A 16083-nucleotide genomic window follows, 5' to 3' on the forward strand; every position below is an offset into this window, starting at 1 on the left:
GCTGTAGATCTCTGCAGTTCATCCAGAGTGATCATGGGCCTTTTGGCTGCATCGCTGATCAGTCTTCTCCTTGTTCGAGATGAAAGTTTAGAGGGACGGCTGGGTCTTGGTAAATTTGCAGTGGTCTGATACTCCTTCCATTTCAATATGATCGCTTGCACAGTGCTCCTTGAGATGTTTAAAACTTGGGAAATCTTTTTGTATCCAAATCCGGATTTAAACTTCGCCACAACAGTATCTCGGACCTGCCTGGTGTGTTCCTTGGTCTTCATGATGCTCTCTGCACTTGAAACAGAATTCTGAGACTATCACAGAGCAGGTGCATTTATACGGAGACTTGATTACACACAGGTGGATTCTATTTATCATTACCAGTCATTTAGGACAACAATGGATCATTCAGAGATCCGCACTGAACTTCTGCACTGAAAGTAAAGGGGCCGAATAATATTGCGCACCCCACTTTTCAGTTTTTAATTTGTTAAAAACGTTTAAAATATCCAATAAATTTCGTTCCTCTTCACAATTGTGTCCCACTTGTTGTTGATTCTTCCCCCAAAAATTAGAATTTTATATCTTTATGTTTGAAGCCAGAAATGTAGCAAAAGGTAGAAAAGTTCAAGGGGGCCAAATACTTTCACAATGCACTGTATATATTGTGAGGCAATGACCGGATCGTATACGAGGGACGGTATATATCCCCCAGAATGTGTACAGAGACCTATTAAATCCATTGGAGTGCATTGGAGTCACAGACACAGCTGCAATGCAGGAATAAAGGTGAGCATTGACCTGGTCAGGCTATCTGGCCAAGACAGATTAGTAAAACCCGGCAGGGCCTTCATTTCTTTGAGGAGGCTACAGGCAGTGTAGCCTGTGTTGTTCAGTCTTGGGACCTGCTAGGAGGATAGCAGGAAAACTCGGCAGGACTGTGTATAGCTGAACCCACACCTGGGAAGGCTCTGCACCCATCAGGATCTGAGTGGCCCGGCGCGGCCGTTGCCCACGGCAACCATTGTGTATGAACTTCTGTTAACCCGGCTGCGAACCGAAGGACTTTATGTTAACCCGTGAGTTGCTGAAATAACAGCTGTCTATGTTGGACTTGCTTGGGTCACTGCCTCAGCTACTGTACGGTGTGATAGATAGATATATATATATAGATATATATATATATATATATATATATATATATATATATATATATATATATATATATATATATATATACACACACATACAGTGGGTACAGAAAGTATTCAGACCCCTTTAAATATTTCACTCTGTTTCATTGCAGCAGTTTGGTAAATTCTAAAAAGATCATTTTTTTCTCATTAAAGTACACTCTGCACCCCATCTTGACTGAAAAAAACAGAAATGTAGAAATTTTTGCAAATTTATTAAAAAAGAAAAACTGAAATATCACATGGTCATAAGTTTTCAGACCCTTTGCTCAGTATTGAGTAGAAGCACCCTTTTGAGCTAGTACATCCATGAGTCTTCTTGGGAATGATGCAACAAGTTTTTCACACCTGGATTTGGGGATCCTCTGGCATTCTTCCTTGCAGATCCTCTCCAGTTCCGTCAGGATGGATGTTGAACGTTGGTGGACAGCCATTTTCAGGTCTCTCCAGAGATGCTCAGTTGGGTTTAGGTCACGGCTCTGGCTGGGCCAGACAAGAATGGTCACAGAGTTGTTTTGAAGCCACTCCTTTCTTATTTTAGCTGTGTGCTTAGGCTCATTGTCCTGTTAGAAGGTGAACCTTCTTCTGGACATTCCAATCAGTGTGATGGAAATAAAATACAGAATCAAACTGATGAAATGCAAGAAGGCGGGGGGCAGTGATGGTATCTTTCCAGAGATGATAAAATACACTGTGTTCCAAACTATTATGCAAATAATATTTTCTCAGATTTTCCCAAATTACCTATATGAATTGCAGTCATTGTAATTTTCCAGTCAAATAACTATTAGAGTACAATTGAAAGGTTTTTGTACAAACTGCCTATGATAACAGTATATTTTCAAAAAAAATAAAAAACTCAAACTGCACTCAAAATGCATGTTCCAAATTATTATGCACAGCAGAGTTTTCAACCTTTTCATTTTAATAAAGAACAAAAAAATGGTCATTTTTGAAATTATAAGCATTAGCAGGTTATTACAAACTGAAATCAAACGGTTTTCAACTAAAAACTTTACTCTAGGTGATGTTACATTTGCACATAGGACCCCTTGTTCGAAAGGAGCTTCTGAACTCTCTCGTCCATTGAATTTGTCAGGTTTTGGATGGTTTCTGCTTCAATTGTTTTGCATGAGGACAGAATACCCTCCCAGAGCTGTTGCTTCGATGTGAACTGCCTCCCGCCATCATAGACACTCCTTTTGATGATGCTCCAGAGGTTCTCAATGGGGTTGAGGTCAGGGGAGCATGGGGGTCACACCATAAGTTTGTCCCCTTTTATGCCCATATCAGCCAGAGATGCAGATGTGTTATGTGCAGCATGAGACGGGCCATTATCATGCATGAAAATTATCTTGCTGCGGAATGCACGGTTCTTCTTCTTGAACCATGGAAGGAAGTGCTGTTTGAGAAACTCAACATACATTATGGAGTTCATCTTTACCCCTTCAGGGATCCTAAAAGGGCCGACAATCTCTCTCCCCATGATTCCAGCCCAAAACATTACTCCACCTCCTCCTTGTTAGCGCCGTAGCCGTGTTTGCATGGAGTGTCCATCAACCAGCCATCCTCCACTCCATCCATCTGGACCATCGAGATCATTTCATGCATGATAATGCCCCATCTCATGCTGCACATTACACATCTGCATCTCTGGCTGCTATGGGCATAAAAGGGGACAAACTTATGGCTACCCTGACCTCAACCCAATTGAGAACCTCTGGAGCATCATCAAAAGGAGTGTCTATGATGGCGGGAGGCAGTTCACATCTAAGCAACAGCTCTGGGAGGGTATTCTGTCCTCATGCAAAACAATTGAAGCAGAAACCATCCAAAACCTGACAAATTCAATGGACAAGAGAGTTCAGAAGCTCCTTTCGAACAAGCGGTCCTATGTGCAAATGTAACATCACCTAGAATAAAGTTTTGAGTTGAAAACGGTTTGATTTCAGTTTGTAATAACCTGCTAATGCTTATAATTTCAAAAATGACCATTTTTTTGTTCTTTATTAAAATGAAAAGGTTGAAAACTCTGCTGTGCATAATAATTTGGAACATGCATTTTGAGTGCAGTTTGAGTGTTTTATTTTTTTAAAAATATACTGTTATCATAGGCAGTTTGTACAAAAACCTTTCAATTGTACTCTAATAGTTATTTGACTGGAAAATTACAATGACTGCAATTCATATAGGTGATTTGGGAAAATCTGAGAAAATATTATTTGCATAATAATTTGGACCACAGTGTAAAGGGAACACTAACACATCCTAGATCTGAATGAATGAAATATTCTCATTGAATACTTTGTTCTGTACAAAGTTGAATGTGCTGACCGCAAAATCACACAAAAATCATCAATGGAAATCAAATTTATTAACCAATGGAGGCCTGGATTTGGAGTCACCCCCAAAATTAAAGTGGAAAAACACACTACAGGCTGATCCAACTTTGATGTAATGTCCTTAAAACAAGTCAAAATGAGGCTCCATATTGTGTGTGACCTCCACGTGCCTGTATGACCTCCCTACAATGCCTGGGCATGCTCCTGATGAGGTTGCGGATGGTCTCCTGTGGGATCTCCTCCCAGACCTGGACTAAAGCATCCGCCAACTCCTGGACAGTCTGTGGTGCAATGTTGGTGGATGGAGCGAGACATGATGTCCCCGATGTGCTCAATCGGATTCACGTCTGGGGAACGGGCGGGCCGGTCCATAGCTTCAATGCCTTTGTAGCACCCCGAGGACTCGGCTGCTACAGGGGTATTGCACCTCAACCAGAGGTGTGGTATTCCACTCCCGGGTAAGGATGGAGTGTGGGACTGAGTTCAGTAGGCTGCATGCACTACATACATCCCATTTCCGGGGGACAGAACTACGGTACTCCCACCAGATAAATGTGCAGGTACGACAGCGTCTGTCCCTGGCTGGAGTGGGAGGGGGGTGGAACATCCCAGTAGTGTAGGGGCAGATAGGGGAGGGACTCTGGGCATAGAGGTAGGAGCCCATTGGGTGCTAGACACCTGGGCTCACACATAGAGGGAGTATATATGGTGGGCACCATCTTAGGACAGGGTCGAGTCAGTCTGAGGAGAAGCAGAGCAGAGGAGCTCAGCCAGGAGGGCTGACAGGGAGCTGTGGCTCCGGCTGGGCCCAGCTCCAGGGCCAGGCTTGTAGTGAAGAGGAAGAAGAAAGGTCCAGAGACGCAGAGCCAGAGGGAACCCTGAGATCCCAGAATTAAGCCAGAAGGGTGAAGGGTTGGCAGAAGAGGGCACCGGATCCCAAGCTGGCGGAGGCAAAAGTAACCCTTAACCAGGAACCGGAGGTCGTGGTCAAGCTTTGCCACGACCCTCACCACATCCACCAGGAAGGTACACCAAGAGTAGGATCAGGAAAGCCAGAGAAGGTTTTACCATAGAAGGCCCAAGGGAACCGGACAAAGGTGGATCCCTGGTGGGGACAGCCAGCAGAGAGAGAAAGAGAAGGGAGCTCAGGACCACGCTCCAGAACTGCCTGGGGGTTAGCCGAGTCCCGCACCTGGTGAATGCAGCACGGCTCGGGTGGTCACTCAAGGCCAGAGTGACTGAAGGAACACCTGTGAGTAAAAACCCTGAAACTGCATCTCACGCCTCTGACTCTCCTTTCTGCACTATCACTACCTCCATCATCCGCACCAGTTGCCCTGAGGCCATACCTCTCCCGTTGGGGGTTATACTACCATTGCTGCACACATACCACCGGCCTCAGCGGACTGTTATGCAGCGGCGGCTTCAAAGCCGCACTCAACGGGTGGCGTAGTCGATCAAGTTAACATCTACTGCCATAGACTGCCACTTAGTTTGACACCCTGGGCACGGACCGGGTCACCGCCACAAGGACTACTACCCCTATCCAGATCCGGCTCCGGGTATCCCCTGAACATGGCCCAGGGGGCGCGTCAACTTCATCTTGCAGGAACTGCTGACACACACCAGCCACATGAGGTCTGGCATTGTCCTGCATTAGGAGGAACCCAGGGCCAACCACACCCGCATATGGTCTTACAAGGAGTCTGAGGATCTCATCTCAGTACCAAATGGCAGTAAGGCTACCTCTGGCGAGCACATGGAGGGCTGTGCGGCCCTCCAAAGAAATGTCACCCCACACCATTACTGAACCACTGCCAAACCGGTCATGCTGAAGGATGTTGCAGGCAGCAGAACGCTCTCCACGGCGTCTCCAGACTCTGTCAAGTCTGTCACATGTGCTCAGTGTGAACCTGCTTTCATCGGTGAAGAGCACAGGGTGCCAGTGGAAACTTTGCCAATCCTGGTGTTCTGTGGCAAATGCCAAGCGTCCTGCACGGTGTTGGGCTGTGAGCACAACCCCCATCTGTGGACGTCGGGCCCTCATACCACCCTCATGGAGTCTGTTTCTAACCGTTTGTGCAGACACATGCACATTTGTGGCCTGCTGGAGGTGATCTTGCAGAGCTCTGGCAGTGCTCCTCCTGTTCCTCCTTACACAAAGGCGGAGGTAGCGGTCCAGCTGCTGGGTTGTTGCCCTCCTACGGCCCTCTCCACATCTCCTGGTGTACTGGCCTGTCTCCGAGTAGCGCCTCCAGCCTCTGGACACTACGCTGACATACACAGCAAAACTGCTTGCCACAGCTCTCATTGATGTGTCATCCTGGATGAGCTGCACTACCTGAGCAACTTCTGTGGGTTGTAGAGTCGGTCTCATGCTACCATGAGTGTGAAAGCACAACCAACATTCAAAAGTGACCAAAACATCAGCCAGAAAGCATTGGTACTGAGATGTGGTCTGTGGTCCCCACCTGCAGAACCACTCCTTTATTGAGGGTGTCTTGATAATTGCCAATAATTTACATCTATTGCGTATTCCATTTGCACAACAGCATGTGAAATTGATTGTTAATCAGTACAGCTTCCTAAGTGGAAAGTTTGATTTCACAGAAGTTTGATTCACTTAGGAGTTACATTCTGTTGATTAAGTGTTCCCTTTATTTTTTTGAGTAGTGTATATAAAAATAAACCAGCCTAGATTTAACCCTTAATTTCTTACTCTTATTGGATACAAAGTTTGTGCTTTATTAGATTTTATTATTGTATGATACAAAACAACTACATTTGTGCAATGCCTTTAAAAAGTAACCAACAAAACAGATCATACAAAAGTGCACAGGGTGAAAGGAATCCAATCATATGCTGCCTTAATCACACATTACTCACTCACCACTGACATTGCTCTTGTATTTCTCATAAACTTCAATGACTTTCCGATAGCGAAATGCCAGCTTTCTCATCCAGTCCATCCCACCTTGTACCCCAGTGCCTGAGGGATGATTCCGGTTCACTGTAGAACTATTAAATCCATCTGTGGTAAAGCTGTAGTTACTGCAATACAAGAAAGCAATTCAAAACTCAATTGTTAATCTATTTTCAGAAATGCAAAAATTCTTAGTTTTTTTTATTTTGGAGAGAGGATAGACCAGATTGAAATACGTGGCCTTCTTGTCAGGCTGATCCAAACACCCATGTGTGATCACACTGGTCAGCAGTTGAACATCTCTGCCAAACAATTGAACTGGATGTGGATGGAACATCGCAAAAGAGCATGCCTAGCCCCACTACAATGAGCATACTCAATTTATCCAAACTCAGTACACGATAGTTACTCTTTAATGTTCGGCTAATGGTAGCAATTCTTTTTAAAAAAAGGATTGTCCAATGCTTTTATATTGGTGCCCTAACCTTAGGATAGATCCATCAATGGCAGATCCATGATCAGTTGTGGAGAAGAGCAGCTGTATAGTGGTCGCAGCAGGATACTACAGATCCACTCATTCATTCGAACAGGGGCAGATGTGCAGTCACTATACAGTTGATGGAGCGGTGCACCTCCATCAATCTATACCGATGGTTTAGCTTTAACTAGGTCAATGTCAGAAGTATCAGACAACCCCTTTAATTGTGAATTTCAACAGTGCTTTTCGGGAGTGGAAAAAAATGCAGCACCCACACGTTGCATAAATGTAAATGAGATTTGCATGTCATTTTACAATAGGGCCCTAGGGCAGACAGATGCAATGGCATTCATCAAGAATATGGCCAGTTTCAGACATATACCTCATGAGCATATACAACCGACCATAGCGGTAAACACCAAGTGCACTTAGTCTATCACTTGTATCTGACAATCCCTGGTCCATATTCTGATACTGGTCTTGTGAAATTCAAAATAAGAAAAGCTGAACTTCCACTGGCCAGCTTGAAGGGAACCTTTCATATCATTCATGCTACTCAGTTACTCAAACCATGAGCAGCATGACTTTATAGCAGGCATGTAATGCTCTTGCGTTTCAGAGAAAAGATTATATATGATTATATATATATATTTTTAAAAGCCAGGCGATATTCAGAGGCCGGTCTTTGGAACCATCTCCCATCCTAAGTCTCTTTGATTGCCAGGTCTTTGACAGGTCTTCTCCTTATGTGCGCATGTGGAGTCTAGGGGAACATGGCGGGGGACTAGTCAGCCAACATACATAGTACCCAATCCAACATTTTCGCTGCAGCGTTTAAGAGTAAAATATATCTGGCTGCAATCTAGTAGCAAGTGTCAGATTCATATTGCCTGTGCATTGACCGATATGAGATACGGTCACTACCTCTCAGGCCTGATATACAGCATTCTATAATGCTGCATATATGTCCTCAACCCAACCTGCAAGACAAGAAAAATAACTTTTATAATACTTACCTGGGGTGCTGTCTGGTCTGAGGGGTGTCGCTAGTCTTGGTCCGGCATCTCCCTTCTTCTCGCTTCGTGTGGATGACGCATCCTGGCGTCATTCACAGTCTTCCTGGCATTGCACTCCAGCGCATGTGTACTTCTCTGCCTTGATGAGGACAGAGCAAAGTACTGCAGTGCTCAGGTGCCAGGAAAAGTCAAAGAGCCCTGGCGCCTGTGCACTGCAGTACTTTACTTTGCCCTAAACAGAGGAGTACGCCTGCGCAGGAGCGAGATCCCAGAGAGACTGTGTGTATGACGTAGCAAAGAGGAGGGTGGCATCGCAAGAAGAAGGGAGGCACCAGACCCCAAGACCAGCCGCACCCCTCGGACTGGACCGGACCCCAGGTGAGTATAATAAAAGCAATTTTTCTTGCCTTGCATGTTAGGTTGAGGGTATATACAGAATTCTATAATGCTGTTGTGAGGGGGTGGTTAAAGATTTCCACTTCACTCCCATCTAAAGCTGTTTTAGTAGATATGATTACTTGACAAACATAAAAGATGTTATTGGTGTTTTAGCTACCAGATGCACATTCATATTACGGTCACCTGTATGTCAGTTGACACACAGGGAAATAACCAGCTTAAGTTGCCCCCAGCAACAGTTGAAAACTGAAGGATTTCTGAGGGTTGAAGGCGGCCATCTTATAGCGCAGTTATAAGAGACAGTGAATAGACACAGACGTGAGAGGGTTCCTGTAGAGGAGAGTTGGCGTGCACACCGTAGAAGGAGCGAGGTGCTAGTGAAGTGTGGATCAACCACGTTATCAGTAGAGAGAAGATCACCGCAAACTCTTAAATTTATTTCTAAGTGATAGTTTATTTCACAAATAATGAGTTCGACTTAAGCACAGATATCAACAGAGGTGCAGGGAATAATACGACTGAACAATAACATTTCGACCCTAGCCCGGGTCTTATTCATATAGTCGCTTATTGTGAAGTGGAGGCAGGGCGCTCCTGCTGTAACATCATGTGCGTGTGTGAGAGGGTTCCTGTCAGAGGCCAACTGTTCCTGTAATTCCTGTCAGAGAAGAAGAAACCCATTGGGGGGTCGACTACGGTTGGGTGCAGAGTTGTATTCCCCCCAAAAGCATTGGCTGTGATGTGAATGGCCTTCTGCTAGCCTGTCAGGCTAAAACTCCGCTTCAGGTGACAAACCCAGGATCCACTCCACGGTCTCCCAGCTAAAAGGCAGTTCAGACAGCTTTTTCAGTGATCAGTTAACGGCCAGTAAGTCCTGAGCTCAGGCCCCACCACAGGGATCCCGGTGGGAGTATGCACGCAGACTATAGAGAGAGTTTGGCGCCAAACATAAATTCTCAGTTAGAGACATTGTTTGCTAATAGGGCTGTGTGAATATTAGCTAGATACTCCCCTCAGTGGGTGCGCTTGTGTATAGGGAGCATAACTGAATTGTAATTTCAGAGAATTGTTAAGTTTGTGAATCTCTGAGCTGCATCACTGCAGGGGCTGTCTCTTGCACTCATCTAATTACATCCTTCCTTTGGGTAACTCCTGGTAACTGCATTAGGCATAACCACAGTTAAGGCAAATTAGAGTGTATGGGACAGAACATATTGGGCCTAACGGTTGTGCAGCGCAGCGGTCCTAGTTGATCTGGGCTAGGTGTGTGTGATAGTTATCTGTGTTTCTTTCTTACATTTCTGGACTGTTTTTGTTATTAAAAATTAGTTTCTTAACAAATTGCCTGGTTGTGTTGTCTTTGGCCCGCTGTATTCAGGGAGAGACCACCCGGGTACAAGGTCTATACAGTATATATCGGGCCTAAACGGGGTGGCCATATATCATATCGGTCAAACCTCGTGACAGGAATTCCCGCAAAATGATGTAAACTCATGTCATAGTGATCATAGGAGCAGTGCCCGCTCAATCACCGGCGGGAGCTCTGTTTAAGTGAAAGCCGGGCCTTGGCTGTTGCTGCCGTGATTGGAGCCAGAACCGCCCCGGGCCGATTAACCCCCTAAATCCTGCGATCGATAGTGATCACATTTAGAAGGCAGGGAAAGGGAGGATGCTCCCTCTTCCTTCAAATTGGCACTCCCGAGTCACCCAGCTACGGCAAGCCTGTTAGCCTATTGCTCAGAGCATGGTCTAAGAGGCTTCTATCAGTGCAGCACCTACAGGTATAATGCATTGCAATGCTAGTGCATTATACCAGCGATCAGACTAATAAAATTTAAAGTCCCATAACAGGACTAAATGTAAAAACATTGTAAAACTATTTTAATTTTTTTTTCCTTTAAATTAACACCTTAATGACCAAGCCAAATTTTACAATTCTGACCAGAGTCACTTTATGAGGTAATAACTCTGGAACGCTTCAACGGATCCCACTGATTTGGAGACTGTTTGCTCGTGACATATTATACTTTATGATCGTGGTAAAAAATTTTGATATGACTCATGTTTATTTGTGAAAAAAATCTGAAATTTGGTGAAAATTTCACAACTTTTATGCCCTTAAAACCAGAGAGTTATGTCACACGAAATAGTTAAATAAATAATATTTCCCACAAGTCTACTTTACATCAACACAATTTAAAATAATTTTTGTTAGGAAGTTACAAGTGTTAAAAGTTGACCATCAATTTCTCATTTTTCCAACAAAACTTTTTTTTTTTTTTTTTTTAGGGACTCTGTCACAATTGAAGTGACTTTGAGGGGCCTTTATGACAGAAAATACCCAAAATTGACACCATTCTAAAAACTTCACCCCTCAAGGTGTTCAAAACCACATTCAAGAAGTTTATTAATTCTTCAGGTGCTTCACAGAAATTAATCAAACGTAGAAGCAAAAAAATTAACATTTAACTTTTTTCACAAAAATCTTACTTTAGACCCAATTGTTTTTATTTTCACAAGGGTGACAGGAGAAATTTAGCCTCAAAATTTGTTGTGAAATTTCTCCTGAGTATGCAGACACTACATGTGTGATAGAAAAGTACTGTTTGGGTTCAGAAAGGAAGGAGTGAAGGTTTGGAAAACAGACTTTGATGGAATGTCTGCGGGTGTCATGTCGCGTTTGGAGTGCCCCTGATGTGCCTAAGCAGTGGAAACCCCCAAAACAGACCCCCATTTTGGAAACTAGACCCCACAAGGAATTTATCTAGACATGTGGTGAGCACCTTGAAAGAAATATTTTTCCCACAAAAACGTTGTATTAGCCACAAATTGTTTTCATTTTCACAAGGAGAAAATGGACCCCACAATGTGTTGTGCAATTTCTCCTGAGTACAGACACCTCATATGGGGTTGAAAACTACTTTTGAAGCACAGTGCAAAGCTCAGAAGGGAAGTGTTGGCGTTCAGATTTTGCTGGAATGGTTTGAGTGACATATCACAATGGCAGAGTCCATGAGGTGGCAGAACAGTAAAAACCCTCCATATGCCTATACCTCTCAATGAATTCATCTAGGGCCTCACATGACTGTCGGTAGATCTATTGAAAAATTATAGCTCTCAAATTTGGCGATGCAAAAACTAGTTTTTGCAAAAAATCTTTTCATAGGTGACAGCAGCCAAACATAAAAAACAGTTACAAATATGATATCGCTGTAATTGCACCGAGTACATTGTGCTGGATTCAATTATTTTTACTGAATTTCCAAAAGCTAATATTTAAATATCGTAAGACATTTTGTTAAATTGTGTGATAGTGTAAAAAAAAATGCCCACCTTAAATCTTGACCATTGTCATCAGATGCCACATCTTCAACATGAACCTGATCACACTCCTAATGATGCACAATAATTTAATGATGTTATAAATACGGTTTTCTTATCAATATGTTAAATAATTAAATTTGAAGGCTGGTAAATTGCTGCATTTCTACAGAGGAGTCCCAGATCTTGAATAAATTACCAGTAAAACAATGTGTGACATGAAGTAATCTTTTAACTCATCTAATATACCAGAATTAAGCAGACAGATAAGGTTATTCCCATCTTGAGCACTTACGATCCATTTCTTGGTCCCTTGCCTATCAGCAATGCTCAACATGGGAATACCTCTATTAAGAAATAAAAAAGTTGACAACACACTAAGAAATGTTAGTGACATTCTTACCTCCAAATCATTGAAAAATAAATGTGTGTCTGCCACTTCAAAGATCATTTCTTCCATGGCCAAGCCTGAGCCTACCACTAATGTTGGGTCCTAAACAGACGGAAAGTAAAAAGCTTTATATTAAATGTGCACATACAGACATATTTCAGAACAGAAAATTCCACCTTTTTATGTACAGTGATTCCTGAAAGGGTTACCAATTTCTACAGCTATGAAATTGTTTCACACAACAAACTGCACATGCACTGATCTGTACAATATGCATAAAATTAGCAGATTGTTACACTTCCCAGGGATTAAGGACATTGTAGTTTACACACAAACACTATATGCATTTCAGATTTCATGAAACATGGAAATGTTTTAGTGCAGTCATTCTACAAATAATTCTCCGATGCACAGCAGCTCCCACAAACTGCACCATAAATTGCTGGATTATTGCCCTGAAAACTAAAACTATATTAATCTTAAATCAGACTCCATTCAAAGTTCCAGCAGGCAACAGCCATAATCTTGCAAGCCTCTCCTATTCAACATTGAGTTTAATGAGAAAAAGATTATGTCTCAATGATTTTGTGTCAAGACTTCCAATATTAGACCATAGTAAATCAACCAGTAAACAGTAGATATCCACACTGGTCTACATAAATGATAGGGGTTCCCATAGTAAAAATCAAAAAATTACTCTTACTCATGATCAGATGTTTGTTAACCTCCCCATCTTTCAATGACACTTAGCAATCGAGGAATGTTGAATTGATCCAACAACCCAATTCCTCTAGAGAGGGGTGGTCTGCACAGGTTCTCCCCACTTAATAGCACAAGACATGAGACTAACCAAAAATGGGTCCTCTCTCTCCAAGGTCTAAATAGCATTGGATATCTGATAATATCTACATTTGTTACCTCACGATAAGTCTTTTCACTTCTAGACCTTTTCCAAAGTATAACTAGCACTAAAGCTTATATTATTAACAATCCATATTTTTTCTTGAACAATTTAATTATTTTTTAAATCAAAAAAATTTATTCAAATAAAAAACATTTCATCAAATTCTGGAACATCAACATAACTCTCCAAACCCTGAATTCCATCATGAAATTTTTGAGATCTTATTCTTTTTCCATGTAAAACAATCTCCTCTTTACACAGGCTGAATAAGAAAGATGGGGTTAGAACAATCACCAATAGATCTTTCTGTTCCCATACATACACTGATGAGCAAAAGGGTAACAATGTTTTGAGCTTTTGACTTTTCAGGCTCCAATATTTCACCATCCGCTAATAATTAGAACGGGAGACTACCATCATTTTATAGACAATCGTGGCTATCTCATACATAAATTTTGCTTGCAACTATTTAGCATATTATTAATTATGCAGATTCTTGTCATGTCACTGCACTGTTACTGTTTTGCTCCTAAAAATCGTAATTATTTTGTAAATCCACCTTTGGCTTTCAACACTGCCTGAATCCTTCTGGGCATGCTCTTGATAATTATTCAAGCATGTCTTGACCGAAATCTGATCCTAGGTCTCTTCTACACATTCCCAAAGTTGGTGAACACTGGTTAACTCAGTTGGGTATGTATAGTGGTATTCAAAAACATGAGTTAAGCACAAAATCTTTATACTAGTTTTTATTTCCATGCATTTGGAATATTGCACACGGTTTTCTAATTCAAAACATCGAGAAATGCAAAGCTGTGGCGTCGGAGTCATGGAGTCGGTGTTGGAGCCCATTTTGGTGGAGTCGGTATAAACAGGGCTGTGGAGTCGGAGTCTGAGTCTATGCTCATTTTGGTGGAGTCGGAGTCCGTATAAAATGGACCGACAGACTCCTAAAATATACACTGCTCAAATAACACATCATAGATCTGAATGAATGAAATATTCTCATTGAATACTTTGTTCTGTACAAAGTTGAATGTGCTGATAACAAAATCACACAAAAATCATTAATGGAAATCAAATTTATTAACCAATGGAGGCCTGGATTTGGAGTCACCCCCAAAATTAAAGTGGAAAAACACACTACAGGCTGATCCAACTTTGATGTAATGACCTTAAAACAAGTCAAAATGAGGCTTAGTATTGTGTATGGCCTCCACATGCCTGTATGACCTCCCTACAATGCCTGGGCATGCTCCTGATGAGGTTATGGATGGTCTCCTGTGGGATCTCCTCCCAGACATGGACTAAAGCATCCGCCAACTCCTGGACAGTCTGTGGTGCAACAGACTGTTGGTGGATGGAGCAAGACATGATGTCCCAGATGTGCTCAATCAGATTCAGGTCTAGGGAACGGGCGGGCCAGTCCATAGCTTCAATGCCTTCATCTTGCAGGAACTGCTGACACACTCCAGCCACATGAGGTCTGGCATTGTCCAGCATTAGGAGAAACCCAGGGCCAACCGCACCAGCATATGATCTCACATGGGGTCTGAGGATCTCATCTCGGTACCTAATGGCAATCAGGCTACCTCTGGAGAGCACATGGAGGACTGTGTGGCCCTTCAAAGAAATGCCAACCCACACCATTACTGACCCACTGCCAAACCGGTCATGCTGAAGGATGTTGCGGGTAGCAGATCGCTCTCCACGGCATCTCCAGACTTTGTCACGTCGGTCATATGTCCTCAGTGTGAACCTGCTTGCATCTGTGAACAGCACAGGGTGCCAGTGGCGACTTTGCCAATCCTGGTGTCCTATGGCAAATGGCAAGCGTCCTGCACGGTGTTGGGCTGTGAGCACAACCCCCATCTGTGGATGGCCGGCCCTCACACCACCCTCATGGAGTCTGTTTCTAACAGTTTGTGCAGACACATGCACATTTGTGGCCTGCTGGAGGTCATTTTGCAGGGCTCTAGCAATGCTCCTCCTGTTTCTCCTTGCACAAAGGCGGAGGTAGCCGTCCTGCTGCTGCGTTGTTACACTCCTACAGCCCCCTCCATGTCTCCTGGTGTACTGGCCTGTCTCCTGGTAGCGCCTCCAGCCTCTGGACACTACGTTGACAGACACAGAAAACCTTCTTGCCACAGCTCTCATTGATATGCCATCCTGGATGAGCTGCACTACCTGAGCAACTTCTGTGGGTTGTAGAGTAAGTCTCACGCTACCACGAGTGTGAAAGCACAACCAACATTCAAAAGTGACCAAAACATCAGCCAGAAAGCATTGGTACTGAGATGTGGTCTGTGGTCCCCACCTGCAGAAATACTCCTTTATTGAGGGTTGGTTGATAATTGCCAATAATTTCCATCTATTGTCTATTCCATTTGCAGAACAGCATGTGATTGACAATCAGTGTTGCTTCCTAAGTGGACAGTTTGATTTCACAGAAGTTTGATTTACTTGGATTTATATTCTGTTTAAGTGTTCCCTTTATTTTTTTGAGCAGTGTATAATAGATTGGGTACAGTAGTTCAATGAAGAATGTGCTGAATATTTTTTCATAGGAATTTGGGAAAGTTATGACATGTCCTATAAATAGCTGTTCTATGGCTACATTCACACACAGCATTTTTGCTGCGATTTTTGAGGATACGTTTTTCAGCTGCAAAAGCAGATCAGCTTTTTAAAAAACCGCATCACCTAAAAGGTTTTTGAGCTCATGGATAATGTTTTCAATAGCAAAAGCAGATTAGAAAAACGCCGCACAAAATGACATGCTCATTCTTTGTGAGGATCCGTTTTTGAGCCCAAAAACGGATCCTCACAAAACGATGTGTCTGAATGGGCATCCCAGCAGTCAATGGGTTTCAAGATATGACAGAGTCACTGCATTTTACTGCAAAAAACAGATCCGCAAAAACGCTGTGTGTGAATCATGGCCATAGCCAGCGAGGGGCAGCTGCCCCCCCCTTAGAAGCAGGGGCACGCACCTATCAAAACTCACTTGTATGCTGCAGTGCTCCCGTCCTGCACTGGCTCCAGACTGCAGTAGGCAATCTCCCCTCCTCTGTCCTGTCTTCTGCTGTCTTCACCAGAGAGAGGAGAGGGAGGGGTGCCTGTCC

The 16083-nt window shown here is 43.2% G+C and overlaps 1 protein-coding gene across 8 annotated transcripts in view; it reads right to left on the minus strand.

The window, feature by feature from the left end:
- The window catches only part of EYA3 (EYA transcriptional coactivator and phosphatase 3), a 373281-nt gene that overhangs the window by 50617 nt on the left and 306581 nt on the right, over positions 1-16083 (minus strand). For all 8 annotated transcript variants that reach the window (XM_073664988.1, XM_073664982.1, XM_073664980.1 and 5 more), the window contains 3 exons: positions 12067-12156; positions 11676-11734; positions 6417-6577 (listed from right to left, as the gene is read on the minus strand). In XM_073664988.1, coding sequence (XP_073521089.1) covers positions 6417-6577; positions 11676-11734; positions 12067-12156 — 310 coding nt within the window. The remainder of the gene's footprint in view (positions 1-6416; positions 6578-11675; positions 11735-12066; positions 12157-16083) is intronic.

Source organism: Phyllobates terribilis, unplaced genomic scaffold (genome assembly GCF_046119375.1).
Source record: "Phyllobates terribilis strain yellow unplaced genomic scaffold, ASM4611937v1 Scaffold_181__1_contigs__length_3860067, whole genome shotgun sequence".
NCBI lineage: Eukaryota > Metazoa > Chordata > Amphibia > Anura > Dendrobatidae > Phyllobates > Phyllobates terribilis.